Here is a 27,682-nt window from a genome sequence, read left to right as displayed (position 1 = left end):
AGTTCAAAAGTGGCAGGTTCAAACCCAGCACCTCAATCCGTGGGTGATACCAGATGAGAGACTCCACCCTGGGCACACAGAAGACTGGGCGACTTGGAAGGCGCTGAACAGACTGCGCTCTGGCACCACGAGATGCAGATCCAACCTTAAGAAATGGGGCCACAAAGTGGAATCCATGACATGCAAGTGCGGAGAAGAGCAAACCACTGACCACCTGCTTCAATGCAACCTGAGCCCCGCCACATGCACAATGGAGGACCTTCTTGCGGCAACACCAGAGGCACTCCAAGTGGCCAACTACTGGTCAAAGGACATTTAGCCAACTACCAAGTTTGCAAAATTTGTGGGTTTTTTTTTATCTGTTTGTTTTGCTCTGTTAGAAATGTAATGCAATGTTCTGGTTGCGGATGACACGATAAATAAATAAATTGTGTGGCAGGAGAGACACAGGGAGTGGGGTCAGAGGCCCAGAGGGTGCTGCGTGGCCCTCCTTGGCGCAGGGCCCTTGCGCTTTGAGGGCCTCTTCCTCGGCCGCTCCGCCTCCGTCCCTCAGCGACGAGGCGCACCTGGGCCGCCCTTCCCTCGCGCCTGACGTCGAGCGGCGTCCAACCCAGCCTTGCATCCGCCGCGTATATATAGCCCTCTCGGCTCCACAGACGGGGCTATGGAGCGCCCGTCTCGCGCCGCGCCGGCCTCCGCTTTGAAACGCTTCGGCGCTCTTTAGCCAGGACCACCACTCCGTGACGTCATCCTGCCTGCTTTGACGATGCGCGCCCTCCTCTCCCTCCTTTGGCCGCTGCTCTGGAGCTCAGGTGAGTGACTGAAGTCGAGCGCGCGGGTTGGGGAAGGGAGGGGGGAGCGCGCGAGAGAGCGAGCGCGAGGGGCTGCCGAGGGGCGGGGCTTCGCCGTCGAAGGGGCTGAGCGAGGAGCCCAAAGCGCGTGCTTTTCTTGAGGAAGGCGGCGGTGCTTGGTCTGTCTATCTCAGTGGTTCTCAACCTGAGGGGGTCGCCAAAGACCATCAGGAAACACAGTATTTTCTATCGGTCATGGGGAAAAATTGGCCCAATTCTATCGTTGGTGGGGTTCAGAATGCTCTCTGATTGTAGGTGAAATATAAATCCCAGGAACTACAACTCCCAAATGCCAAGGTCTATTTCCCCCAATGCTCACTGGAGGGAAGGATACTAGAGAACAAGTTGAAGTACTTTGGCCACATCATGAGGAGACAGCAAAGCCTAGAGAAGACAATTATGCTGGGGAAAGTGGAAGGCAAAAGGAAGAGGGGCCGACCAAGGGCAAGATGGATGGATGGCATCCTTGAAGTGACTGGACTGACCTTGAAGGAGCTGGGGGTGGTGACGGCCGACAGGGAGCTCTGACGTGGGCTGGTCCATGAGGTCACGAAGAGTCAGAGACGACTGAACGAATGAACAACAACATTTCCCCTAAACTACTAGTGTTCACATTTGGTCATACTGAGTATTTGTGTCAAGTTTGGTCCAGATCTATCTATATAGATAGCCCTATGAGGAGCGGCTTAAGGAGCTGGGCATGTTTAGCCTGAAGAAGAGAAGGCTGAGAGGAGATATGATAGCCATGTATAAATATGTGAGAGGAAGCCACAGGGAGGAGGAGGGAGTAAGCTTGTTTTCTGCTTCCCTGGAGACTAGGACGTGAAACAATGGTTTCAAACTACAAGAGAGGAGATTCCATCTGAACACGAGGAAGAACTTCCTGACTGTGAGAGCAGTTGAGCAGTGGAACTCTCTGCCCCTGAGTGTGGTGGAGGCTCCTTCTTTGGAAGCTTTTAAACAGGCTGGACGGCCATCTGTCAGGGGTGATTTGAGTGCAATGTTCCTGCTTCTTGGCAGGGGGTTGGACTGGATGGCCCAGGAGGTCTCTTCCAACTCTATGATTCTGTGTCAGTGGTTCTCAACCTTCCTAATGCCATGACCCCTTAATACAGTTTCTCGTGTTGTGGTGACCCCCAAACATAACATTATTTTTGTTGCTACTTCATAACTATAATTTTGCTCATAACGCAAATATCTGATACATAGGATGTATTTTCATTCACTGGACCAAATTTGACACAAATACTGGTGAGGTTGAGGGGGATTGATTTTGTCATTTGGGAGTCGTGGATCAGATTTATAGTTTACCTACAATTAAAGAATATTCTGAACTCCGCCTATGATGGAATTGAACCAAACTTCCCACACAGAACTCCCATGACCAAGAGAAAAAAACTGTTTTCTGATGGCTTTTGGTAACCCCTCTGACACCCCCTTGTGACCCCTCCAGGGGTCCCGACCCCCAGGTTGAGAACCACTGAACTATATCTATAGCTGGATGGCTCTTTGTCAGGAGGACTTTGATTATGTTTTCTTGCCTTGATGAAGGGAATTGGATTGGAAGGCCTTCAGTATTTTCTGTTGGTCATCAAGGTTCTGTGTGGGAAGTTTGGCCCAATTTGATTGTTGGTGAGGTTCAGAATACTCTTTGATTGTAGGTGAACTATAAATCCCAGCAACTACAACTCCCAAATGTCAAGGTCTATTTCCCCCCAAACTCCACCAGTGTTCACATTTGGGCATATTGACTATCTGTGACAAGTTTGGTCCAGATCCATCATTGTTTGAGTCCACAATGCTCTCTGGATGTAGGTGAACTACAACTCCAAACTCGAGGTCAATGCCCACCAAACCCAGTGTTTTCTGTTGACCATGGGAGTTTTGTGTGCCAAGTTTGGTTCAATTACATCATTGTTTGTGTGTGTGTGTCAGGAGAGACTTGAGAAACTGCAAGTCACTTCTGTTGTGAGAGAATTGGCCATCTGCAAGGATGTTGCCAAGGGGACGCCCGGATGATTTGATGTTTTATCATCCTTGTGGGAGGCTTCCCTCATGTCCCCGCATGAGGAGTTGGAGCTGGTAGAGGGAGCTCATCTGCCTCTCCCCGGATTCGAACCTGCAACCTGTCGGTCTTCAGTCCTGCTGGCATAGTGGCTCCTTCCATCATTGGTGGAGTTTAGATTGTAGGTGAACTATAAATCCCAACAACTCCCACTCCCAAATGACAAAATCAATCAATCTCCCCTCCTCCCAATCCCACCACTATTCAAATTTGGGCATATCAGGTATTTGTGCCAAATTTTGTCCAGTGAAAATACATCCTGCTTATCAGATAATTGCATTACCATTCATAACAGGAGCAAAATTACAGTTATGAAGAAGTAAAATAATGGTATGGTTGGGGGTCACCACAACATGAGGAACTTTGTTAAGTGGTCGCGACATTAGGAAGGTTGAGAAACATTGGTCTATCTGAAGAGGGGCTGCATCTTGATTCAGAAGCTGAGGGTCCTTCTACACTGCCATATAATCCAGGTTATCAAAGCAGATAATCCACATTAGATAATCCACATGTAGAAGGGGACTGGATTATATGGCAGTGTAGATCCAGCCAGAGACTGTTTCCCATAGTTTTACATTTATTATTATTATTTTACTGACACAAAAACACAGAATGTCACAGCAAATTAGATATATATGCTGGATTTCGTATCACAAAATCACAAGTCAAACACTTCCCGCGCATCTAGGACTGTGTGAAGTTATTATTATTTGAAACACAACAAGATGAGTCCACAGCAGACAAGATCACTCTGCTGGCTGTTGTATTGGATCACACATTATTATTATTATTATTATTATTATTATTATTATTATCTTCATTTATATCCTGCCTTTCTCTCCAGTAGGGACTCAAGGTGGCAAGCAACCACACAATCTAATAAGAATTGAAAACAAATGTGACAATTCAATATTAGTGTGTGGCTATAGAGTTAAAATACAATCAATACAATTAACATTACATTTAATTGTAACTTTATTGATATCCCGCCTTTCTCCCTGGGAGGAATTCAAGGTAGCTGACAACCACACAATGCAATAATTGAAAAGAAAACAAATGTGACAGTTCAATATTAGTATGTGGATATAGTGTTAAAATACAATCATTGCAATTAAAATTACATTTAATTGTAACTTTTTTGATATCCTGCCTTTCTCCCCAGAGAAAGCAGCTAACAAATCTACAATCTAATATCAATTTAAAACAGAACAAATATAATATCACTTTTGCGAAAGGCAAGAGGGATGGGACCATCCTGGTCTCTTGGAGGGGGGAGTAGTTTGAAAGTCTGGTGCCCCTTCCACACACTGTATAAAATCCATATTGAACTAGACTATATGGCAGTGTGGACTAGATAACGCAGTTCAAAGCAGATATTGTGGATTATCAGCCTTGATATTCTTGATTATATGGCTATGTGGAAGAGCCCTAGAGAAGCCACCAAAAAGGCCCAGATGATCATTGATATCTGACTGGTTGGGACAGCTGTGTGAGCTGGGTTGCCAAGTGAAAAGCTGGCGATGGCTGCTGTATCTTTAATCATGCATAGAATAGGGAATGTCATCAGGTATCAGGCAGCCAGGTAAAGCACCACATCTTGAAATCCTCTCATGTACAGTGTCATTAAAGGTTCAGAAGTGACCTCCAGTTCTCACTCTGGCACCCCTATATGTAAGGCGATCCAGTATTGTTTTCCTATTATAGATGAGACCAGGTATTGGCTTGCACTTGGACACTTTGTTCAATGCCCGGCTGTGACAACTTTTTGAATTCACAATTTGAATTAACAATATACTCACTTCCATTTTCCCAATTGATTTGAGTGCTTATCCCACTATGTTCAGCATCACTAATTTAAAGTTTAGTATTCATGGAGTGTGAGCTGTGTGTGTACATGCCTTCAAGTCGCCTGTCAACTTATGGTGACCCCATAAGTTGCAGTTGCTATCATTCTCCTCCTAGAACTCCGCACAGTCCCTTTTCATTTAACAACTCCATTAAACTTTATGACTTTATGAATAGAAATGTTGTTACTGATGTTGGATCTGATTGTCTGTGAGTTCCTCCCTTAATTTAAGCTTCAGCCCGGCTTTCTGGCCCAAACCCAGTGTGTCATCTATAAGATGTGGCTATTAAAAAGAATCAGCCGCATCTGTCTTATGTATATAGATGACTTGTTTGTTTCAGTAGTCTGATGGGTGGGAATGTTTATATGAGAACATTAAAATAGATCCTTGGAAAGATGAGAAAATAGATGGATAAAATCTTTGGCATTCACAGTGGGACTTCGCCACCAAATCTTGACATTACCTTAATTAGCTCATGTTTTGTTGTTGTTGTTGTTGTTTTGTTTGTTTGTTTTGACTAGTATGGGGACTAGCCCTTCTCCCCTCTCTGCTTACACAGCTCACTTGCTAGGATTCTGGCTGATGGTACATAACAACCTAGGACTTGGGAGCCACATTTAAAATACTAGGGCAGCATAAATGTATGCTGAGAAAAGCTGAGAGCTGCTTCTTGAGTGACTCACTGTTGAATTGGAGTACATATGCAATAACTGCCTAATGTAATTTTCAGGTAAACATCTCTCTGCTGTGTTTTGGCTGACTAGTAAGAATGGCATCCTGATGTGTTTCATTTCTCTTCTGTAGCGTACCAACATGCTGCTGGATCAGAGCTAAATGTGACTGAACAACAGCAAGACATGTCCATCCTGAGGACTTCCAACATATCTGCAACTGAGATGGTTTCATTTGGAGTTGACTTTGAAGAGGAAGATGTAAAGGAAGTTAGGGCACCACACTTGCTTGTTGGTGACTCAGAGAGAGGTATGTATTCAAGGAGTTTTTTCTTGTAAAGATCCTTCATTCTTGATTGTGAGTCACATGGAGACACACCTGTTGTAGGGATGCGAGTTTTGGTAAAGAGCTACTCATTTCTCTCTCTCTTATAAGGAAAGACAGAAAGAAATCAAATGAGCACATCTGATTGGCCTGTAATGATACAGAAAGTTTAGAATGAACACCAAAAGAAGTTTACTTCTCTCTTTTCTTGTTTACTGCTGTTTACTGTTGAGTGAGTGTGAGATGTTAAAAGTTAAGCATTTTGATAATTGGGAAATCCTATGTAATCTTTGTTTTGTTTTACTTAAAATAATAAGCAAAACTTATATTTAATGTCAGGCAGTTATAAACATTAATAGCCTGGCTGCTTCCTAACTGTGCTGTTCAAACTGAATGAAGGCCCCATCTACTCTTTTTTTTCTCGTGTCAGGGCAGCCAGTCAATTATATTACATTTCTAACAGAACAAAGCAAACAAAGAGACAAATACAAAACTTGTGAGTTTGGTAGTTGATTAAATGTCCTTTGACCAGTATCTGGCCACTTGGAGTGCTTCTGGTGTTGCTGCAAGAAGGTCCTCCATGGTGCATGTGGCTGGGCTCAGGTTGCATTGCAGCAGGTGGTCAGTGGTTTGCTCTTCTCCACACTCGCATGTCGAGGATTCCACTTTGTAGCCCATTTCTGAAGGTTGGCTCTGCATCTTGTGGTGCCAGAGCGCAGTCTGTTCAGCGCCTTCCAAGTCGCCCAGTCCTCTGTGTGCCCAGGGGGGAGTCTCTCATTTGGTATCAGCCATTGATTGAGGTTCTGGGTTTGAGTCTGCCACTTTTGGACTCTCGCTTGCTGTGGTGTTCCAGCGAGTGTCTCTAGATCTTAGAAAATTATGTCTGGATTTAAGTCGTTGACGTGCTGGCTGATACCCAAACAGGGGATGAGCTGGAGATGTCTCTGCCTTGGTCCTTTCACTATTGGCTGCCACTTCCCGGCGGATGTCAGGTGGCCCCATCTACAATGACCATTTAATGCAGTTTTAAACCCGTATTGAAAATAATTTCACTGTGCAAATGACTGCATAGGAAATCCTGGAAGTAGGTTAAGATGGTGATTGCATAAACTACAGAGCACTGATGCACATTAAGGACTTTCTTTTGCATGCATTTGTGGGAGTTTATTGTCTGGCCAACGCAATTTAAGGGTAGTTTAAAGCTACATTATATGGCGGTGTATATGGGACCCTAGTCACAATTGACTGGGAAAAAAATCAGGATTTTACCTGTAATTTCTGTTGGAGGTTACACACAGTTTGAAGCCATCTTGAGGTTGGTGTACCTACAAAATGAACACCCCCAATGCATGCTGCAGAATACATCAAAATCGAAACAGCGTATTAAAAGACTCACCAGAAATTCCAAAATAAGAAATAAATAGGCTACAGTTGATCAGTATATATGCCATGCAGGGCTGAAATCGAGACTGAGCACTCTTCAGTACAGAGCTAATGCTGAAATATTTGAAAAACCTGGAAACACAGCTGGTGGGAACAGAGGCGGCCCTAGGTAATTTTCAACAGTAAGCAAACAGTATTTTGCCCCCCACCCCCAACCAATCATTGATATATATTTTCTGTTCGTCATGGGAGTTCTGTGTGCCATATTTGGTTCAATTCCATCATTGGTGGAGTTCAGAATGCTCTTTGATTGTAGGTGAACTATACATCCGAGTAACTACAACTCGCATATGTCATGGTCTATTTTCCCCCAAGAGTGCCTCAAGAGCGCCCCTGGGCAAAATCAACTATACTGCAAATGCTTACTTTGCGTAATGGGTTGAGCCGCCCCTGGGTGGGAAGGTAAACAAACACCACCACTCCAGAGAGGAAGCCACAGCATTTCCACCGGAAACCTGGGGTCCCCTGATGTTTTTTGCCTACAACTCCCAGAAATCCCAGTCAGTTTACCAGCTGTTAGGATTTCTGGGAGTTGAAGGCCAGAAACATCTGGAGACCCACAGGTTGAAAACCACTGTCAGATACATTATCTCCATTTGCTCTGACCTGCCTTGGTCTAGTGCTAATTCTGAATGGTCATGATGATACACATCCTAGCAGACTAGGTAAGAAAAACATATTCCTGGATTTGGATCAACCTGCAATCAGTGGATATTTGAGGCTTCCATCCCAGCCTCCAACCAGTTCCCGGGGTGCTTGTGTAGATGCTCCACAGTGAACTAGTTATCTTTAATTCACTTCCGGATTCAGTTTAATTGGCTGTGTAGAACATGCCCTTAGACGTAGCAAAATATATAACAAAAAACATTCAGAAAGGATACAGGGATCAGGATCAATCCAAAGAACAATGACCAGCAAATGTGTTGCTGTGACTTACATGCACAGTGTCGACTGCAGGTGGTCTTTCTTTCTTCCTCAGTGAATACTGGTAGTTCTGTTCCTATGGAGGCAGGGGATGTAAAAAGCTCTAAATACAGTCCTCAGAAATCTCATAAAACTATAAAGTTCATTAGAATATAAGAAAAAACCCTGGTTTCTAGTCAATAATATGTTCATACAATACCCAGCCATATGACAGTGAAAACCCATCCTAATCATGTTCATTTGTCGGTTTTCAGAAGCAGATTGTATACGATGCTGAAGACAATATATATTCTTTATGACTATAGTATGATCCCCATATCCATAACTTGATATATTTGGGGCAGAAAATTCTACAAGATCTGCTTTGAACTGGGTCATCTGAGTCCACACTGCCATATATTCCAGTTAAAACCAGATAATGTTGGAGTTTTGTTTGTTTGTTTTGTTTTGTTTTTGTTTTTTGCTGTGTGGAAGGGGCCATGGGTTTGCCTACCTACACTCCACAAAATATTCCCCTTGGAATTGTTTGTGGGCCTCTCTAAATCCTCTATTACTATTCTTTGGTGTTCCATGGCCAAATATAATCAAAATATGGCTTTAACAATTTGTGGTTTCAGGTATCTATAGGGGGTCTTGGAATGCATCCCATCATGGGGGAAAACTAATTGGAGTCATGGGTGGGCAGTATGGCTATGACAGAGATAGATATAGGGGTCATACTAGTAACTATTGATAGCACTATCATCCTTTAGTTTGTCTCATCCCCCTGTAAAGCTCTCAAACTTAGTGGACATGTCTTCTAATAAGTCTTCTAATATTCACGTACAGTGGGTATTCCTTGGTTCCTGTACTATGAAAGATCGCCTTTCTCTACACTGTGTGTACTTTTATAGACTTCTGTCAGGCCTCCACCCACTCCCTCCTTTTCTAAGCTACACTATCACAAACATTGTACCCTTTTCTCCCTTAACCATTTAAATCAATATTCCAGGTATGATCACATTGTGATCAAAGGCAGCATGATATTACCAATTTTGTTTTGAATTCATTTTCCCTTTTCATAGTAGGCACACACTCGCTTTACATCTTTTTCAAGCTTTCTACAATAACCCCAAGATTTTTCTTCACCCAGTTGAGCCCACCCATGTAATTTTATGCCCACTCCCTCCGTTTGAAGAGATATCTTTGAATCTCTTAGCACAGTGGTTCTCAACCTGTGGTCCCCAGATGTTTTGGCCTTCAACTCCCAGAAATCCTAACAGCTGGTAAACTGGCTGGGATTTCTGGGAGTTGTAGGCCAAAAACATCTGGGGACCCCAGGTTGAGAACCACTGTAGCAGTTTGTTTTTGCTTTAACCATCCATAGCAATATGGATTTGGCCATGCGATGCCCACCCATGACTCCAATTAGTTTCTTTCCATGATTCTTTGCAGAAAATAATATATGTCAATATAATCAAACGAATGGGTTTCTTAAAAGGTACGTTGCTTCTGTCAGGAACCTATTCTTGATGATAGTTTTGAACCTCAGTTATGGAAAAAAGAATACAATACTCCAGTATAGAGAATGCTGTTTCAATTAGCTTACTATTAACATTAATTTATATTGCTTTATGTTAATCAGCCTGAAACCTGACATAGATGAGCGCTAAACATGTTTGGCGTAAAGTCAACATCAAGATGTTGTTTGTGTAGTTGTGTATAAATTAGAAAATGTTATCCCTCCCCCTCCATGTCAATTGAATTGGATTTTCTTCTATTAATAGTACTGTACTTTGAAACTGAAATCTCTCAAAATCTGAACAACCTTTAATCTTGCTCTCTCATAACCAAGAGATGAGCCAGGGCTAATACAATTCAAAAGAACTGGAGTGCAGTGCTTTCTGAAAAATGCCCTTAACTATCACCTTTAACTTTGTGACAAACTCAGCTAAAGCTTGAGCTATTTCCTCTCCTATAATATTAGGGTTGGGAAAATCACTGTTTCTCGTCCATGTTATTATCACATGTATGTTCCATCCCATATCTCTACTGATCTGCATAGAAAGGTCACATTTATATATCCATTTCTCAATGTGTTCCTCCAAAATACATTTGCATAAGTTTGGTGGGGGGGTTAGTCATATGAGAATATTTGCAAAATATAAAAGTTTGAAGATTAGTTATGATCATTAGGGTTGAGAGTATAAATCAAATTATTTGGTATCTAATTTCAATTAACCAGAAGTCATCAACCAACCATCTCTGTCAAAAAAAAGATTTTTTACAAAATCCAAACAGCAAACTTTCATTTTGGTATTTTACTACACCATTCTCTATAATGGGACTTGAGCATCCACACGTTTTGATATTTACAGGTCCATTGTAATACATTGGTCTCAATCTAATTAGAAATCCTAACTAGAGTAGATTCATTGGGTCTGCACTTGATTAAACACTTTGGGACCCAGTCCTTGAAGAAAAAAACCAGTTTAATTAGCTTACTATTATCATCATATACAAATATGATGGTGATGATGATGATGCAGCAATAATAATAACAACAGGAACAACAAGAACAGGAACAACAGCAAGCAAATCCGTAATCCTGTAATTCTTCCTTTAAGCAAAATAATTTGATTTAGTAATATTTGTTGCCCTTACTAATAATCGTTTTTGGATGTCTTTGAAGGGAGGCATAAGGCTGTGTTTAAATTGTTTTAATTAAGCTGTTGTTGTCTCCAGAAAATAAGGGAGAGCAACTATCCTGCAATTTTATATCACTTATGCTAGATCTAGCTGCCTCTATTCATAGTCATTGTTTGCCCGATTGTTGCCTAGTTAAAATATTTCAGTAAGTGGTTACTTGAGGGCATTCTCTGGACACCTCAACTAACCCCCCATTTAGAGTTTCTTTAGAGGTGCAGCTGACTGGTAAAACCAACAATGTAGATATTTTCATTGATCAAATAAATTTAATCTGACTAAGCAAGAGTAGCCTTAAAGAACCAGACTCAAGTATATTCCCAAAAGTTGAGTTTATTTAAACAAAACAAAAGGGACTCGGAGACACTTAACTCAGTGTCTCTGGTCAAAACTCAAAAGTAGCAAGTAGTTCTAGTTCAAAAGGTAAACTGAAGCAATAATCCGGATTATCCGGAGAAAAGATCCAGATTAAAACAAAGGGCTCCAAAAGTCACACAAAATAACACAGCAAGTAAAGGGTTAACAGAGAGCCGCAAGGAAAAAGACATAGTCAAACAAAGTCCGAGGTCGTAGTAAGCCAAGTCCAAAGTTGTGAGGTTCCAAAATCCACGTAGACAGCGTCGTAGTCAAAACCGGTCCAAAGTCAAAGAAGGGTAAATCCGCACTCACGAGAATCCAAGCCAAGTCGAAACACACACAAACGGAAGCAGCAACCTGCAGAACCAGGACCCAATACCAACACAAAATAGGCAGCGACAAAACCCATGAAACCAACACTTTGCCTTCTGCAAAGATTCTCCTTTTCAGAGCCTACTTTTATCTTACACCTCATCATCCGCAGATGAGCTGACCTCCGCCCCATCATCATCTCTTACAGCTGTCCTTGACTCCACATGTGAACTCCGACGCCCATCCCTCCAACTCCTCCATCTTCTGTCAAGACTTAGATCCCCCCTCAAGACTCAGAAGTATTTTCCGACTGCCAATCCCCACCACCAGAAAACCCCACAAACGTGTCACTAGACGTTGGCTCTGCACATACATCTTGTACCTCTTGTACCTTAGTCCAGTCCAATGTGTCATCCTCACTTTCATCACTCTCTAACCCATCACTCCCAGAGAACCCTGCAAATGACTCTTCATCTGTGGGAGTAGTAAGTATAGCCCGGTTTTTCTTCCTTTGTCGCTCCTCATCCGATTCTTGCTCCCGAGTAACCCTCTTAGTTCCCCTATTCACACCCACTGTATCGCCTTCCTTGCCTTCACTCATTGACCCTTCGTTATCAGATAACCCTTTGAATGAGTCTTCATCAGTAGGTGCCATAAGTATATCCTTTGTTGTTCCTCATCTAACTCCTGCTCACGAGCACTCCTTTTTCCCCTTCTGACACCCATACTACCACTTGCAACGTTACTTACAGGCTCCACTATAACAGTATGACTAGATGTTTGGATACTTGCATACATGTCACCCACAAATATAAACTCAGTAAAAGAGATCTTTTTGTGTATATATATATGGCAACACATACGTTGCTTTTTATTTGGCTCCAAAATTAGCAATGCTAATTGCAACAAGCCAAGGAGTATGCAGAAAAGATGTTGTGTGGCAGAACAACTTGTTTGCCACCCTAAAGCATTTTTGACAGCAATGGGAGTTCAATATACTGGCTCATATGGATGTACATATCATGGTTTGAGAAACTGCTTCTTGTAAGCTCACACACAGTCACTTCTCTCTTCCATTTGTAAGTAAACAAGCTGGGAGGTCTAAAATGTAACCAGTGTCTCCTACTTTGAATGCAATGGAAAATCACCATTAATTGAAATTGTCCTGGCTTTTATGCTTGCTTTTGAAAAGTAAGACCTAAAGGTTCATTAAGATAAAATAAAGTTTTTGAAACATAGTCCCTTATTTCAACTTTTAAAAAGAACTTGTGTAATAGGCATATTATTGACATGTCACTACCTCACCTTTGGTACTTCTGTAACTATAAATGTGTAAACCAATGTAAGCATTGTCAAAACGGACTTCATGCATAACCTGCAAGCATGAAAGTTTGACAATAGTCAGTAGGATATAATCTGATTTAAAGACAATTATTTACAGGAAGTTAGTCTCAAAACCTCAGTGGGGCCAGTTATTCTCCTTCAGCCTAACATGGTTGTTGTAAGGATAAAATAGATTTCCCAAACTCTTTGGAAGTGGTACAAACTGAAAATGTAATAAATAAATAAATAAATAAATAGATCTACAACATTGTAGTCATATTATTGTATGGCAATATAACAGAGAAGCCTGACTGCATTACCAGCTGCAGTATATGCAACCTTTTGACCCTAGTTTTGTGTCAGCAGAAGTACATAACTCAATTGAAAAAGGAAAGTTTACTGGGTTATTCCCAACTAGGGTTCCTGACTGAATTTGCTGTGCCACTTACGGCCCTTCCAGACAGGCCCTGAATCCCAGGATCCAATCCTAGGTTTTCTGTTTATCCCACATTATTTGGCAGTGGGGACTCCAGTTTAAAGCAGAAAACCCAGGATTAGATCCTGAGATATCCTGTGTGTTTAATGTCCGATTTTATACTGCTGTGTCACTTATTATATTGGTTTTGCATTTTATGTTTATATATTTTTAGTTCTGTTATGCTTTGGTGTTATATTGTGTTATGCTTTTGTGTAATATTGTGTTTTCTGTACTGATGGGCGTGGCCTCATGTAAGCCGCCCCGAGTCTCCCTGGGGGAGATGGAGCGGGGTATAAATTATTATTATTATTATTATTATTATTATTATTATTATTATTATTATTATCAGGCTTGTCTGGGAGGGCCCTTACAAGCCAGATATTATACATCAGGGTTTGTTATTGTTTTGCGACACCTAGTTCGCTTGGTAACAACCAAGCAGGAGCTAGGTTGAGTTGGGGGGTGATATAAACGTCTTATGGTAATTGGAATGAGACAGGTTACAGCCTATTTCCATAACTATGTGTTTGAAAACTAGCTAATGGTTTTGAAACCATTTCAAAACTTTCTCACTTGTTTGTTCTGTCATCCAAACTTTTATCTCCAGGAAAACAAGTAACTTTGGGGTTAACTGTATTCCCACACTTCATTGGAATCACTAAGCATAATTAGACAACACTACTTAAATTTGCCTTTGATCCTGAGCAATAATGTTCATGATAAATTAGTAAACAACCGTTCTTGCTAGCTTTGACTTTATTGCATTTAGAAATGGGGAGCAATCCTAAACCTATGATAAAATGGCTTGCACACTTTCTTTCTGAAATGATTGTGGTGTGATCCACTAATATAAAAACAACTCCTATGTCCGTCCGTCCCGTCCCCCCCAAACTTCTGAAGAATAAGACATTTGATCTTGTTGTTCATCAAAAGGAAGCATAAAGGAATTGTATGAAAGGAAACTTCATTATTCCAAAGAACTGTGTGGCCCATTCTGAAGTGGGCACTTGCTTTTTGTTCTAGCAGATTATACATGATCTGAAGCAAACACAATTTGCTAGCATGTGAAAAACATCAACTCTTTAAAAAAAACATATTTCCATATTTTTTTTCTGGTATTGTGTTATCTAAAGACAAAAATGTCTATGAGAGGAAAAGTGAGAGGGGTTTCCCAGCATAACAAAAAGCAGTCTGGTAGCATCTTTTATAGGTTTATTCTGGCTACGGTGATCCAGGCTACGGTCCTCTCAAGGTTGGACTACTGTAACACCCTCTACATAGGCCTGCCTTTATCGGTGACCCGGAAACTTAAACTAGTGCAAAATGCTGCTGCCCGTCTTCTCACAGGGGTCCCAGCGAGGTGTCATATCACTCCAATCTTGCAGCAACTGCACTGGTTGCCGATTGAGCACCAGATTACCTTCAAAGTGCTGATTCTTACCTTTAAGGCCTTATATGGCCTGGGGCCGGAGTACCTGAGGGACCACCTCACCCCCTACCAACCCCCGAGATCACTCCGTTAAGATGATCAGAATCTCCTTGAAGTTCCCAATTTTAGGACCTTTCACCTGATGTCTACTAGGTGTAGAGCTTCATGTAAATGTTAAACAACATGGGGGAGAGGCCCCTGCAAATCCAGGAAAAGGTGGGGATATTTTCCCCTCCCTCTTCCAGGTTATATCAGAATAGGGTGCCCACACTGGTAAGGAGTGTACATGGAGCACTGTGACTGGTTGGGAATCATAGTGGTGGTGATGTGAGCATCCCTTTCCCTGCATTCAACAACACAAAGAAAGGATGATAGCACCACTATCCCATTGTCTAGACTGACCTGAAGCCATGGAAATATTCCAAAGTTTTCAGCAAACTCTGGAGTATTTTCTGACTTACCCAAAGAGGTTCAAAGCTAATTTAACCAATGAAACTAGCAAACATCATGGGAACTACATAGTGAATTCAATATGGGTCTTGGTTTTGTGCCTATTTAAACCTGCCGCTTGTATTGATATACTGTTCAGCACGACTCAGGGAATCTACTGTTGCATTTGTATGCATGACCTCTAGTACGAGAGAAAATTATACAGTCTCCAGCTATTACTGGGCTGCAGCTCCCAGCATTCCTCACAATTGATTATACTGGCTGTGACTGCTAGGATCTATAGTCCAACAACTTCTGAATGGTGACTTCTGTCTCTGCTTTAGCTTGAATGACCTTTGTTCCATAATTTTACCTGTAATGGTTAGAATGCATAACTGAGATAGAAATCCCTTTTCACTTGCGAGCTGTTTTCACAGTCTACCTTGAGAGATGGATGTGAGTCCAAAATGCACTCAGACATGTATGTTGTACAGATTATTCATACAAGTAACTTCAAATTAATATTTTGTCATTGCAGAAGAATTGGAACTGAAGAAACCAATGAAACCAGAAGGTGGAAAAAAGAACCCCAGCAAACATAAAAGAAAAGGAAATAAAGATAAGAAGCATAAAAATAAAACTAGAACTCCATGTGAAGGAGAATTTAGAAATTTCTGTGTTCATGGTGAATGCAAATATATTGAAAATGTCCAAGCAGTCAGATGCAAGTAAGTTTACCGATAAATCTCTACACGCTGTGTTTTCTGTGTGGTTGCTTTTTTAAGGCATCACTTTATCATAGAGATGTTAATGGAGTAACAAAACTGGATCCATAAATCTTTGGGGAAATCCCTGGACATGTCAGAAGTGAATAAATCTAAAATAAATGATACCTAGCAGCTAAAATAGTGGTGAGCAAACCCCCTTTTTTGTATGACCTGGACTTTTTTTTCATGTCAGGAATTGAGAAACTGCAAATCGCTTCTGATGAGAGAGAATTGGCCATCTGCAAGGACATTGCCCAAGGGATTCCCGGATGTATGATGTTTTACCGTCCCGTAGGAGGCTTCTCTCATGTCCCCACATGGGGAGCTAGAGCTGAGACAGGAGCTTACCTCGTTCCCCAGATTCGAACCACCAACCTGTCAGTCAGCAGTCCTGCCAGCACCACCAGTGACTTCATTAGCTGGATTGCTATGATGCCATAGAAGCCCGGAGATTAGGGTTGTCAGGCCTTTGATTGGAGTTTATTAAGGTGGACTTAGATGAAGGGTTAGAAGGCATGATCATCAAGTTTGCAAACAACTCCAAATTGGGAGAGAGAGCTAATACTCCAGAAGCAGAATTCAAAATGATCTTAACAGATTAGAGAGATGGGCCAAAACTAACAAAACAAAGCTCAACAATGACAAATGCAAGATACTCCACTTAGGCAGGAAAAATGACATGCAGAGATACAGAATGGGGGACGCCTGGCTTGACAGCAACACGTGGGAAAAGATCTTGGAGTCCTCGTGGACAACAAGTTAAACATGAGCCAACAATGACTAACGGGAGCTGAAAAAGCCAATTGGATTTTGGGCTTCATAAATAGGAGTATAGTGTCTAGATCCAGGGATGTCATGCCATCCCTCTTACTTAGTTACTTACTTAGGCCATCCCTCATTGGCTGAGTAGGATAGCCTTCCAGGATCAGTGTTCTGGTGGGTCTGTAAGTGACTGTGGAGCCCTATTTTTGATCTGCATCTTCTCCCGCAGTGAGGGCATTGGTTTCCAGACGGAAGGCGGTCTCGGTCAGGGTGGCTTGACGCGCCTTCCTCTTGGCATGTTTCTCTCTTTCGCCCTCCATTCGTGCCTCTTCAAATTCTGCAGCACTGCTGGTCACAGATGACCTCCAACTGGAGCGCTCAAGGGCCAGGGCTTTCCAGTTCTCAGAGTCGATGCCAGAGTTTTTAAGGTTGGCTTTGAGCCCATCTTTAAATCTCTTTTCCTGTCCACCAACATTCCGTTTTTCATTCTTGTGTTTGGAGTAGAGCAACTGCTTTACTGTCGGGCATCCAGACAACTTGGCCGGTCCAGCGGAGCTGATGGCTGAGGACCATCACTTCAGTGCTGGTGGTCTTTGTTTCTTCCAGCACACTGACGTTTGTCCTCCTATCTTCCCAAGAGATTTGCAGGATTTTCCGGAGACAGCGCTAATGGAATTGTTCCAGGAGTTGCATGTGACGTCTGTAGACAGTCCATGTCTCGAAGGCGTATAGCAGGGTTGGGAGGACAATAGCTTTATAAACAGACCACATCGGGAATACTCTATCCAATTCTGGGCACCATAATTTAAGGGAAGTGTTCACAAGCTGCAATCTGTCCAGAGGAGAACAACTAAAATGATCAAAGGTCTGGAGGACAAACCCTATTAGGAGCGGCTTAAAGAGCTGGGCATGTTTAGCCTGCAGAAGAGAAGGATGAGAGGAGACATCATGGGCATATATAAATATGTGTGGGGAAGTCATAGGGAGGAGGGAGCAAGCTTGTTTTTTTGCGGCCCTGGAGACCAGGACACAGAACAATGGCTTCAAACTACAGGAAAGGAGATTCTACCTGAACATTAGGAAGAACTTCCTGACTGATAGCTGTTCAGCAGTGGAACTCTCTGCCCCAGAGTGTGGGTGGAGGCACTTTCTTTGGAGGCTTTTAAGCAGAAGCTGGATGGCCATTTGTCAGGGGTTCTTTGAATGCGATTTTTCTGCTTCTTGGCAGGGGATTGGACTGGATGGCCTTCCAATTCTATGATTCTATGACTTGTAGCCCTAGCTATAGCCCTTGGTTTCCTGTGATTTTCTCAAGCACTACGGGAGAAAGTGCAAGTTGAGGAACCATAGAAGTAGGAAGAGCTATGTGGTCTTTGTGGGACAGGGCTTTGAAAGGTGAGAGCACTGTTGACATGAATGCTGGAATACTTAATAATATTCCTGATTCATTCATTGCATCACTTAGAAAGCCTTCTGCTATGCAAATTTTAAATGATTGTGGAATTCATGAGCTGCATAATAGGCCACTGAATTCATAATGTGGTCATATGTTAAAAGAAAGAATGAGGTGTGCCTTCCCAGAGGCATCCCATCCAAACTAAACACCACTTACTCTACTGCTAACAAACCTTGCATTAACACAGACTGTTTTGATGCTCTTTAGGGGGATGGAGATCCTTTGGGATATGTGGAATGTGAAAACTTGTCTTGTTTTATTTCTGACAGTTCTATTTTTGTAAATATTCAAATAATGAATAAACAAGGATTTCAAATCTTTAAAAGCCAGTTATTGTAATTTTATAGTGAAGCACTAAAATAGTGCTTGCCTTTTGTGTAGAATAATCATCATGGGTGATCATTGGCGGCCAAGTTTGGTTATCTCCCAGAGGTAGGGCCTTGATGGTGGGTCTGTAAATGTATTTATTTATTTGTTTGTTTGTTTGTTTCGTGTACTTCTACCCCGCCCTTCTCAACCTCTGAGGGGGGACTCAGGGCGGCTTACCAAAGGCACAATTCGATGCCTACACAATAATACAGATAAACGGATAAAACAGCAATTAAAACAGTTATAGCAGTTAAACAGTTATAGCAGTTAAACAGTTATAGCAGTTAAAACAATCAATATATAACACAATCAATAAACTAATCTCATGCTCAGCGTTCGCCACTCAGGGTCCATAACTTCATTCCACTTTGTCCATTCTTATCAGTCGTCGTAGTCCTTTCTTTATCTGCCAGATTGTCCAAACGCCTAGTCCCAAATCCATGTTTTTAATTTCCTCCTAAAGGAAAGGAGGGATGTTGCCGATCTAATTTCCCCGGGAAGTGAATTCCATGGGTGAGGGGCCACCACTGTGAAGGCCCTGCTCCTCGTCCCCGCCAGCCTCACTTGTGATAGAGGCGGGGCCGAGAGCAGGGCCTCCTCAGAGGATCTTAGACTCCGAGGTGGAACGTAGAGGGAGATCCATTCGGACAGATGATTATGAAGACCTATTCTGGAGCCACATAGTCTTTCACATTGAGGATATATATTTCCAGATGGATGGTGGACACAGCAAGGATTTGCTGTGATATCCTCTTAATATGTTTCTTCCTTTCACTCTGTATTTGTGCTTCTTCAAAATGTAGAAAAGTTGTGAGTACACAATAAATGATTATTTGCATGGTTAATTTTCAGGTGCCTTCCAGATTACTTTGGTGAGCGTTGTGTTGAACAGTTTTTGAAGACACATAGGAGTGATATTGAAGCACCAAATAAATCATCTGAAGTACTTGGGTCCATTTTGGGAGCCGTTTTTGGGCTTACAGTCCTTAGTTTTGTCATCATTGTCATCATTATCATAGTGCGGTAAGTAACATGCTAAGTCTATAGTTGGAGTTTATTAAGGTGGACTTAGAATTATTCAGCCATGGGCCCTTCCACACTGCCCTTTATCCCAGGATCTGATCCCAGATTATCTTATTGAAACTGGAATATATGAGTCTTCACTGCCAGATAACATGAAATAAATAGGTAATCTGGGATCAGATCCTGGAATATAGGGGCTGTGTGGAAGGGCCCTATGTGAGCAAATCATAGTACAATAAAAATTTCCACTGCCTATATGATATTTTAAATACATTAAAACACCCTTTGACAACACAGAACTGTAGTAGTTATCCAGGAGACCACATACCAGCTGAATGTTGTGTGGCAGAAAAGCAAAGTAAAGTCGTCATAATGAAGTTGTATAGCCTCAATTACATGAAAAAGATCATTAGTACAATGAAGGGTTGGCTAATGAAGGGTTTAGCTCCACCTTTGAAGCCCTTGTTAGGGCAATAACTTAATAATTATTTGAGAACATTGTTGACTTTGAAAGTTTATTCTTTTAAGCACCCTATATGAGGTATGTTGCAAATGTGTCAGAAATGCTTTAAATGAGTAAGTAAAGTTTATTGATTAGTCCACTGACCATATCAACAGTAAAAGACAAAAACAAGTAAACACACAAATAGATACTAATCACTGTCCTAGAACTCTTGTAATAGTGAACATACATTAAAACACAATTAAAACTTGATTAAGCTAAAAGTTAAAGATAATTTTTAAAATATCATTGTTAAAGTACCAAGGTAAAGCTTTAAGTGAATAGGTAAGAAAAGACTGAATGTTAGCCATTTAATTGGCTGAAGTTATGAAATGCAGTTCTCAGGTTGTGATCTCATTCAGATCTGCAGGTCCTGGGCAGTGTTAATAAGGAGGGATCGTGATGAGTTGGATGCAAATTTGACCATTAGAGTAGATTTATTGAAATCAAATGGCAGTGATTTTCTTTTTCTTTTTGGTCATTTGTTAATTCAATTTTTCACAGAAAAAAACATTTATATAACTAGCTACTCGGTTTCTCTCACAAATATACGTATCTACTCCAGCTTACGTACATATACATCTAAAATACAAACACACATACATAAATTACTTTCAAAAGAGAATTTCCTGCTTCACTTTTTTCAGTTTCTCTACAGTTTATTTTTTTTTCTTCTACCTTATATCCAGCAAGTTATTTATTTCTCCAAACCTGTACATAAAGCCTTTTCCTCTCCTCAGATATACATTGATAGAAAACTTTCCATTCTTCTAAGCATGTTTCCAGTGATTTATCCTTCAACAAAGTTGCTAACTTATCCATTTCTATTAGTTCCCGCATCTTCACTCCTCAATCTTGATATTTCATGAGTACCTTAAATCCCATTGAATTTTGGACATCTATTACAAGTATTATTAAATTTGGATCTAAAAATATGATGTAAATGTCTCATACACAAGCGTTGATAGTTGGTACGTAATGGGTCTCAATAGTCTGGGCAAAAGTCATTTTACTATGAGGAGGCACCATGAAGCTAATACTGGATTTATAAATGGTACACCAGTTCATTTCAGTGTGATTTTCCCTGTCATTGAGACTTCTGGCTGTGATGGGCAGGAACTTGTTTTCTGCTACCCTGGAGACTAGGATGTGGAAAAATGGCTTCAAACTACAAGAAACGAGATTCCATTTGAACATTAGGAAGAACTTCCTGACTGTGAGAGCTGTTCAGCAGTGGAACTCTCTGCCCCGGAGTGTGGTGGAGGCTCCTTCTTTGGAAGCTTTTAAACAGAGGCTGGATGGCCATCTGTCAGGGGTGCTTTGAATGCAGTTTTCCTGCTTCTTGGCAGGGGGTTGGACTGGATGGCCCATGAGGTCTCGTCCAACTCTATGATTCTATGGGCAGGAACCTTGCTAACAATGTTTGATTTCATTTTCATGTTAAAAGTCTCTAGCAGAATGTGGCCTCCACGTAACGGCATTGCATATGGTGGTATAAACCAGCCTCATCACTCATTGTACACAAACATGGTGTGGAGCTATATGAAGTTTAACCTGAGAAAATGGGTCTTTAACAATTGCCCATGGCTAAACTACGGTGCATTTTATATCAGTCATAGTAGGAATTTGTGTTAAAATAGGTGAGATCTGATTTAATAATGTGACATAGAACAGCAGCTTTTTCAAATCTTTGTGGATAAGTGGCAATGCACAATGTATTCTACAGTCAACATTAAAAATTAAGGAATTAAGGATAATATTGGCCAGAACTTGATGGCCAGTCTCCATATGGCCAATGACTAATGTCACTGATGTCATCCTCCACTCCTGTCATACCTTTCACTACTTGTACTGGACAAAATGATCTTGCATCTGATATTAGTAGAGAATGGTCTGATGAAAGGAAGCAATTCATATATTGCCTGCAATGATGCTGGGAACTAGTAGCACAATATCCAGCTAAGGACACCATTGTTTAGATGTCAATCTGAGTTAAAAGTAGATTTTCCAGAGAGAGTTAAGAACATCTCTCATAGCTTTCCTAGTCTGAAACAGGGAAAGGTTTCATTGTTCACGAGCCCATAGCCAGGATTTTGATTCGGGGGGGGGGGGGGGCTGAGTTTGATTCAAGGGGGGGGGGGGCTGAGGATCTACCCTAGCAAACCTTTTGTATCGTTATCCCAATAGCCCCATGCATATGGGATATATTGAGCATGGTGATCATGATATAAATAAACATAACAGTTTAAATAATGTACCAGTAAGGCCTTCTCGCGGACCACCCTGAGAATTTGGGGGGGGGGCTGAAGCCCCTCAACCCCCAACCCTCCCCACCACACCCCACCCCCCCCCCCCCCCCGGCTACATGCCTGATTGTGCAAATCGAGTTTCAAAAGCTGTGACTTGAATCTGTGCTGTTTATTGGTATCAAAGAAGCTATTTTATGAAGTTTTTCATTTTTCATCCTATAATCCAGTGTCTTGGTGATGTTGTGCTGCCATCGACCAGAGGAATGATCCAGCAGAAAGTTCTCCTATGTAGTCTCCATTTAAAATGAATGGAAGCTCCAAAAGAACAGTATTGAGCTTTTGTTCATTTCCCATTCATTTCAATATGGGCTACATGGGACCTTTTTTCACTGGATTGTGCCCTTGTCCATAAACATTACCTGAATTTTTATTTCCATTTTAGCCTTCATGCCGAAATCTTTGCATTTCCTTCCACCCTGCCTACCCCTGCCCACAAGCATTGATGCCTGCCTGTCTTTAATTATAGTATTAAATATAGAGTTTTTACAAATTCTTTATTTAAAGTTGTTCATTCTTGTTGGTTTTTTCCTTTTATTGATCTATCTGTATTGCCTCTGTAGTTCGAAACCCATTTTGTGCTTATGTTTTTGGTGGGATTGGAGAAATTAGTTTCATTTTTATAAATGTGTATAACAGAGTCCAATATTTGTATTTAGAAAAAGATGTTCTAAATATGATGAAAAAGAGGAGAGGAAAAAGCTCCGACATGAAAATGCAAGTTCCAGCAATGGAGTTTAAAGAGAAGAAGAGGTAGGAGTTTCTCAGAATATGTTCCACAGTACATATTTGGGAATAAGTCTCATTGGAAACAATGGGGTTTGCTTAAAGGTATAAGATGGTGTGTGTGGTACTTTCTTGAATCAGGGAAGTGGGGAATATACGTGTAGTAGTATTCTTTCTCCAGTTTTTCTGTTGGCTGTTCCTTACATGGTCCTCAATGAATGCTGGATTGTGATGCTATACCCATTTGCTTCTTCTTATTTATTCTGAGAAGATATATAATTGATTAAAATTTAAATGTAATGGATAGAGTTTTATTAAACTACTATATGTCAAAATAATAGAATTACAGGCATTCTCGGCTTGTTAAGACATCTAGTTGAAGGATTATCATTGTGAGATTATCCCCTCATATTGCATTATTATTTGAAACACAAGATGAGTCCACAGCAGACAAGATCACTCTGCTGGCTGTTGTATTGGATCACACGTCGGACACTTCCCAAGTGTCTAGGACTTTTTATTTTTTTTGTCTAGGACATTATTATTATTATTATTATTATTATTATTATTATCTATATAAATAAAAATGTAATATTCGTTTGTGGGATTAACAGAACTCAAAAACCACTGGACGAATTGACCCCCAATCTGGACACAAGACACCTAGCAACCCAATGTATGTCCTTCACTCAAAAATTTTTGATTTTGTCATTTGGGAGTTGTAGTTCCTGGGATTTATAGTTCACCTACAATCAAAGAACATTCTGAACCGCACCAACAATGAAATTGAACCAGACTTGGCACACAGTTCTCCCAAGACCAACAGAAAATACTGGAAGGGTTTGGTGGGCAGTATCCTTTGGTTTTGGAGTTGTAGTTCACCTACATCCAGAGATCACTGTGGACTCAAACAATGATGGATGTGGACCAAACTCTACACGAATACGCAATATGCCCAAATGTGAATACTGGTGGAGTTTGGGGAAAATAGAATCTTGACATTTGGGAGCTGTGGTTGCTGGGATTTGTAGTTCACCTACAATCACAGAGCATTCTGAACCACACCAACGATAGAATTGGGCCAAGCCTCCCACACAGAACCCCCATGTGGGCCACAGCAACGTGTGGCAGGGAACAGCTAGTTATTATTATATTTCTTTATACCCCGCTTTACCTCCTCAAAGGGGACTCAAAGCAACTTGACATAAAAGTATTAACACAGAATTTCCAATATAAACATATATAAAAATTAAAACAGAATTAAATACAAACAACACTAAAAAATCAGTGAAAATCCATCAAAACATATTCAAAGTTAAAACCACATCACCCCCTGACTAGATCTTAAACATCTTCTTTAAAAGCCTGCCTGAATAAAAAGGTTTTAGCCTGTTGCTGGAAGCACAGCAGGGAAGGGGCTCTTCTGACTTTCCTGAGCAGGGCAATGTGTTTGAGATGGAGCATGCAGAAATGATATATTTAGTGAGCCCATTGGTCAATCTGACCAAGAATAAACTGTCCAGAGTAGAAGCAAGTCTCTCAAATTTCACATTGGAACTTTTCTTGATCCTGCTGCTTAGGATGCTTTAATAGATGTGGGTGAACAATAACTAAACCTGGAATATTTTTGTGTTTAAAGCCTGTGGTCATCTACCTTTGTGTGTGTGTGTGTTTCAGAAGCGACTTGAGAAATTGCAAGTCGCTTCTGGTGTGAGAGAATTGGCCATCTGAAAGGACATTGCCCAGGGGATGCCTGGATGTTTTGATGTTATGAACCAGTTAGGACGTTAAGATCGTCTGGGGAGGCCCTGCTCTCGGTCCCGCTGGCTTCACAAGCATGCCTGGCGGGGATGAGAGACAGGGCCTTCTCAGTAGTGGCCCCCAGGCTGTGGAACGCCCTTCCTACAGACATTAGATCGCCCCCCTCCTTATTGGCATTCAGGAAGAGAGTGAAGTTGAAAGCCTGCTCTTCGAACAGGCTTTCAACTAAGCAGTGCAATTGATTGATTACTGGAATATGGATTAATGGACAACGAGATCGGATGCTGATTCTATTGATGAGACGTGATGGATTGGTGTTTTCTCGTATTGTATTGATGTCCTGATGTTAATTAATTGATATTACTGTTTTAAATGACTAATGATTTTGTACTGTATTGTTGATACTGGTTGTTAACCGCTCTGAGTCGCCGTTGGCTGAGAAAAGCGGTATACAAGTGAAATAAATAAATAAATAAATGTTTTATCATCCTTGTGGGAGGCTTCTCTCATGTCCCCGCATGAAGAGCTGGAGCTGATAGAGGGAGCTCATCCACGCTCTCCCCGAATTTGAACCTGCGACCTGTCGGTCTTCAGCCCTGCCGGCACAGGGCTTTAACCCACTGTGCCACCGGGGGCAACTCATGGCTCTCTCATTGATAGATTTGTGAGAAACTAAGCTTGCGTTTATACAGGTGTTACAATATTTCATAGTTTTAACTTTTCTGAAATATGTTAATAATCATGAGTTACCATGATTTTTTTAAACTTCCCATAATGTTTATTCCTTTTAGGTGATGAACAAGCTATTGCCGAAGCACATTTTATTCCATGGAGGCACATGTGGAAGAACGTGAGACTGAGATCTTGTTTGCCCCAACATGGAAGAGAATACAGAGAGGGATTTTGCATTCCCATCTACTGCCAATGGATGTAGAACATGCCACTGCACTTTCAGGAAGTAACACCTGTAATTCTCATAGCCACCGAGGAGCTTTGGAACACTGGAAAGTCTTATCGAATGCTTATTGCCTTTGCAGACTTCCCTTTTTGCATGTACATCTGTCATCAGAGACTTGTTTACTGAGAGGGTTGACAAAGAAGTGTGTGTGTGTGACAGAGAAAAAGCGTGTGTGTCACAGAGAATGTATGTCTGATAAAGATGAGGAAAGAGAAGATTTTAGGAGATGCTCATGGTTACACAGAGGTTTTTAATTAAAAAAAACTGACTTCCACACACCCTGAAAGGAGAAAGAAAGAAAGAAGGCTTTGATTAAGTCTCTCACACTGCTTAAAGAACTGGGACAAATGGCATAGGGTGTGCCTCCCTTCTCCCACACCTCCACCTCTGTCAACTGGAGGTTTCCCACTGGCTGTGTGAAAAGGCAGCGGGCCAGGAGCGTCATTACTCACTACAATCTACTTTTTATACCGGACATCCCATTTGAAGATACGTGTGCAATTGTAGCCTTTCTCAAGGTTTCTGCTGCTATAATTTTTAAACATGTATGTTGGAAGATACAATAGATTATTTTAAAGATTGACAGATTGCATCCAATTGTGAAAGATTAATTGCTTTATGGTAATTTTGTGCTTTTTGGGAGTATATTCTACTGCCCATTATCTACAATGCATGAATACAAGACGGATTTATTGCCTTAGGATTCTGAAGCTGAGGTGGAAGTAGAAACCTGATGTCTTATGAGCAGATATATTAGGGCAGTGATGGGCAACCTGTTGAGCTTGATGTGGCAAGATTTGCCCAAAACCTGAGCATAACTTAGGTGGAGTGTCACTTCAAGAAAAAAAACCATAATTTTGCAATATTTATAGTTTAAATAAGAACAATGTATAATTCATGCTGAGTTATGGAGTGAACAATGCTCAAACATGCATATGTTAAATTTGTAGAGCCTTTTCCAAATTTAAGGATGGAATTAGATTGGCTCTTATAAGGTGTATTTCTCTGTATGTGGCCACATGTGCCTGCGTGTCATCAAAAATAGCCATGCATGTCAGTGCTGACACGCATGTCATAGGTTCCATCACGGTATTAGGGTGTTCAAGATACACAGCTGTAGAATAATAGTGTTAAAAGTCCATACTAAAGTCCTTATCAAATTGGAGACTACTTTGGATTTAAGTAGATTGGACAATGAGCTCTACATTGGCATTCAGTTATTCAAGAAACTCTTAGAAAAATATTGAGTAAAAACATCCTCATTTTGACTCCTCAGTATACTCATGATCTCTCTATTGAATAGCAGAGTCCTCTGCTATCTCGAAGAAAATATATTTGGGCCAATATTCTGGGAGCTGTTTTGTCTTAGTATGCATTCATCCGTATAGAAATTGTCTCGGGGCAGGTTCCTAGTAAAAGATGCCCAATTCCAACAAAGGTAATCCGCTCTGTTTCACAGTCAAAATAAAATGAGAGATCAATATGATAATCAGCAACTTTAGTGTGATTTTGAAAAAAAATGTAAACTTCCCTAGGAATTCTTGTTGAAGTACAGTATAAGATAACTTTAATTCAATGTGTTGTTGAAGGCTTTCATGGCCAGAATCGTTGGGTTGCTGTGAATTTTTCAGACTGGATTGCCATGTTCTTGTAGCATTCTCTCCTGGAATGTTTGAAATAGAGGATGCCGCCAAGCAACAAAGGCCAGGCTACCTCTATACAGATACTCTCACTGATTGACTTTGCAGCTTCATGGCTATTTAATACTTTTCAAGCATACTAATTGCAACGTTCATACTTGCTTTAAACAGACATGGGTTCTTTCTCCCAGCCTGGACATTGCATAGATAGATAGATAGATAGATAGATAGATAGATAGATAGACAGACAGACAGACAGACAGACAGACAGAC

The 27,682-nt window shown here is 41.1% G+C and overlaps 1 protein-coding gene across 1 annotated transcript; it reads left to right on the top strand.

Annotated features, from left to right (window-relative positions):
• The first annotated feature begins 613 nt into the window (after positions 1 to 613).
• AREG (amphiregulin) lies at positions 614 to 27,682 on the top strand. Its single transcript, XM_060783162.2, has 6 exons — positions 614 to 812; positions 5,568 to 5,744; positions 15,678 to 15,867; positions 19,346 to 19,516; positions 22,984 to 23,077; positions 25,603 to 27,682. Exons 1-5 carry the CDS (start codon positions 767 to 769, stop codon positions 23,063 to 23,065), a joined length of 666 nt encoding a protein of 221 aa, XP_060639145.2. The 5' UTR covers positions 614 to 766; the 3' UTR covers positions 23,066 to 23,077; positions 25,603 to 27,682.

The sequence above is a fragment of the Anolis sagrei genome, chromosome 6 (genome assembly GCF_037176765.1).
Source record: "Anolis sagrei isolate rAnoSag1 chromosome 6, rAnoSag1.mat, whole genome shotgun sequence".
In the NCBI taxonomy this organism is placed as follows: Eukaryota; Metazoa; Chordata; class Lepidosauria; order Squamata; family Dactyloidae; genus Anolis; species Anolis sagrei.
The sequence above is the reverse complement of the archived record's forward strand: the minus strand, read 5'-3'. Positions and strand labels throughout refer to the sequence as shown.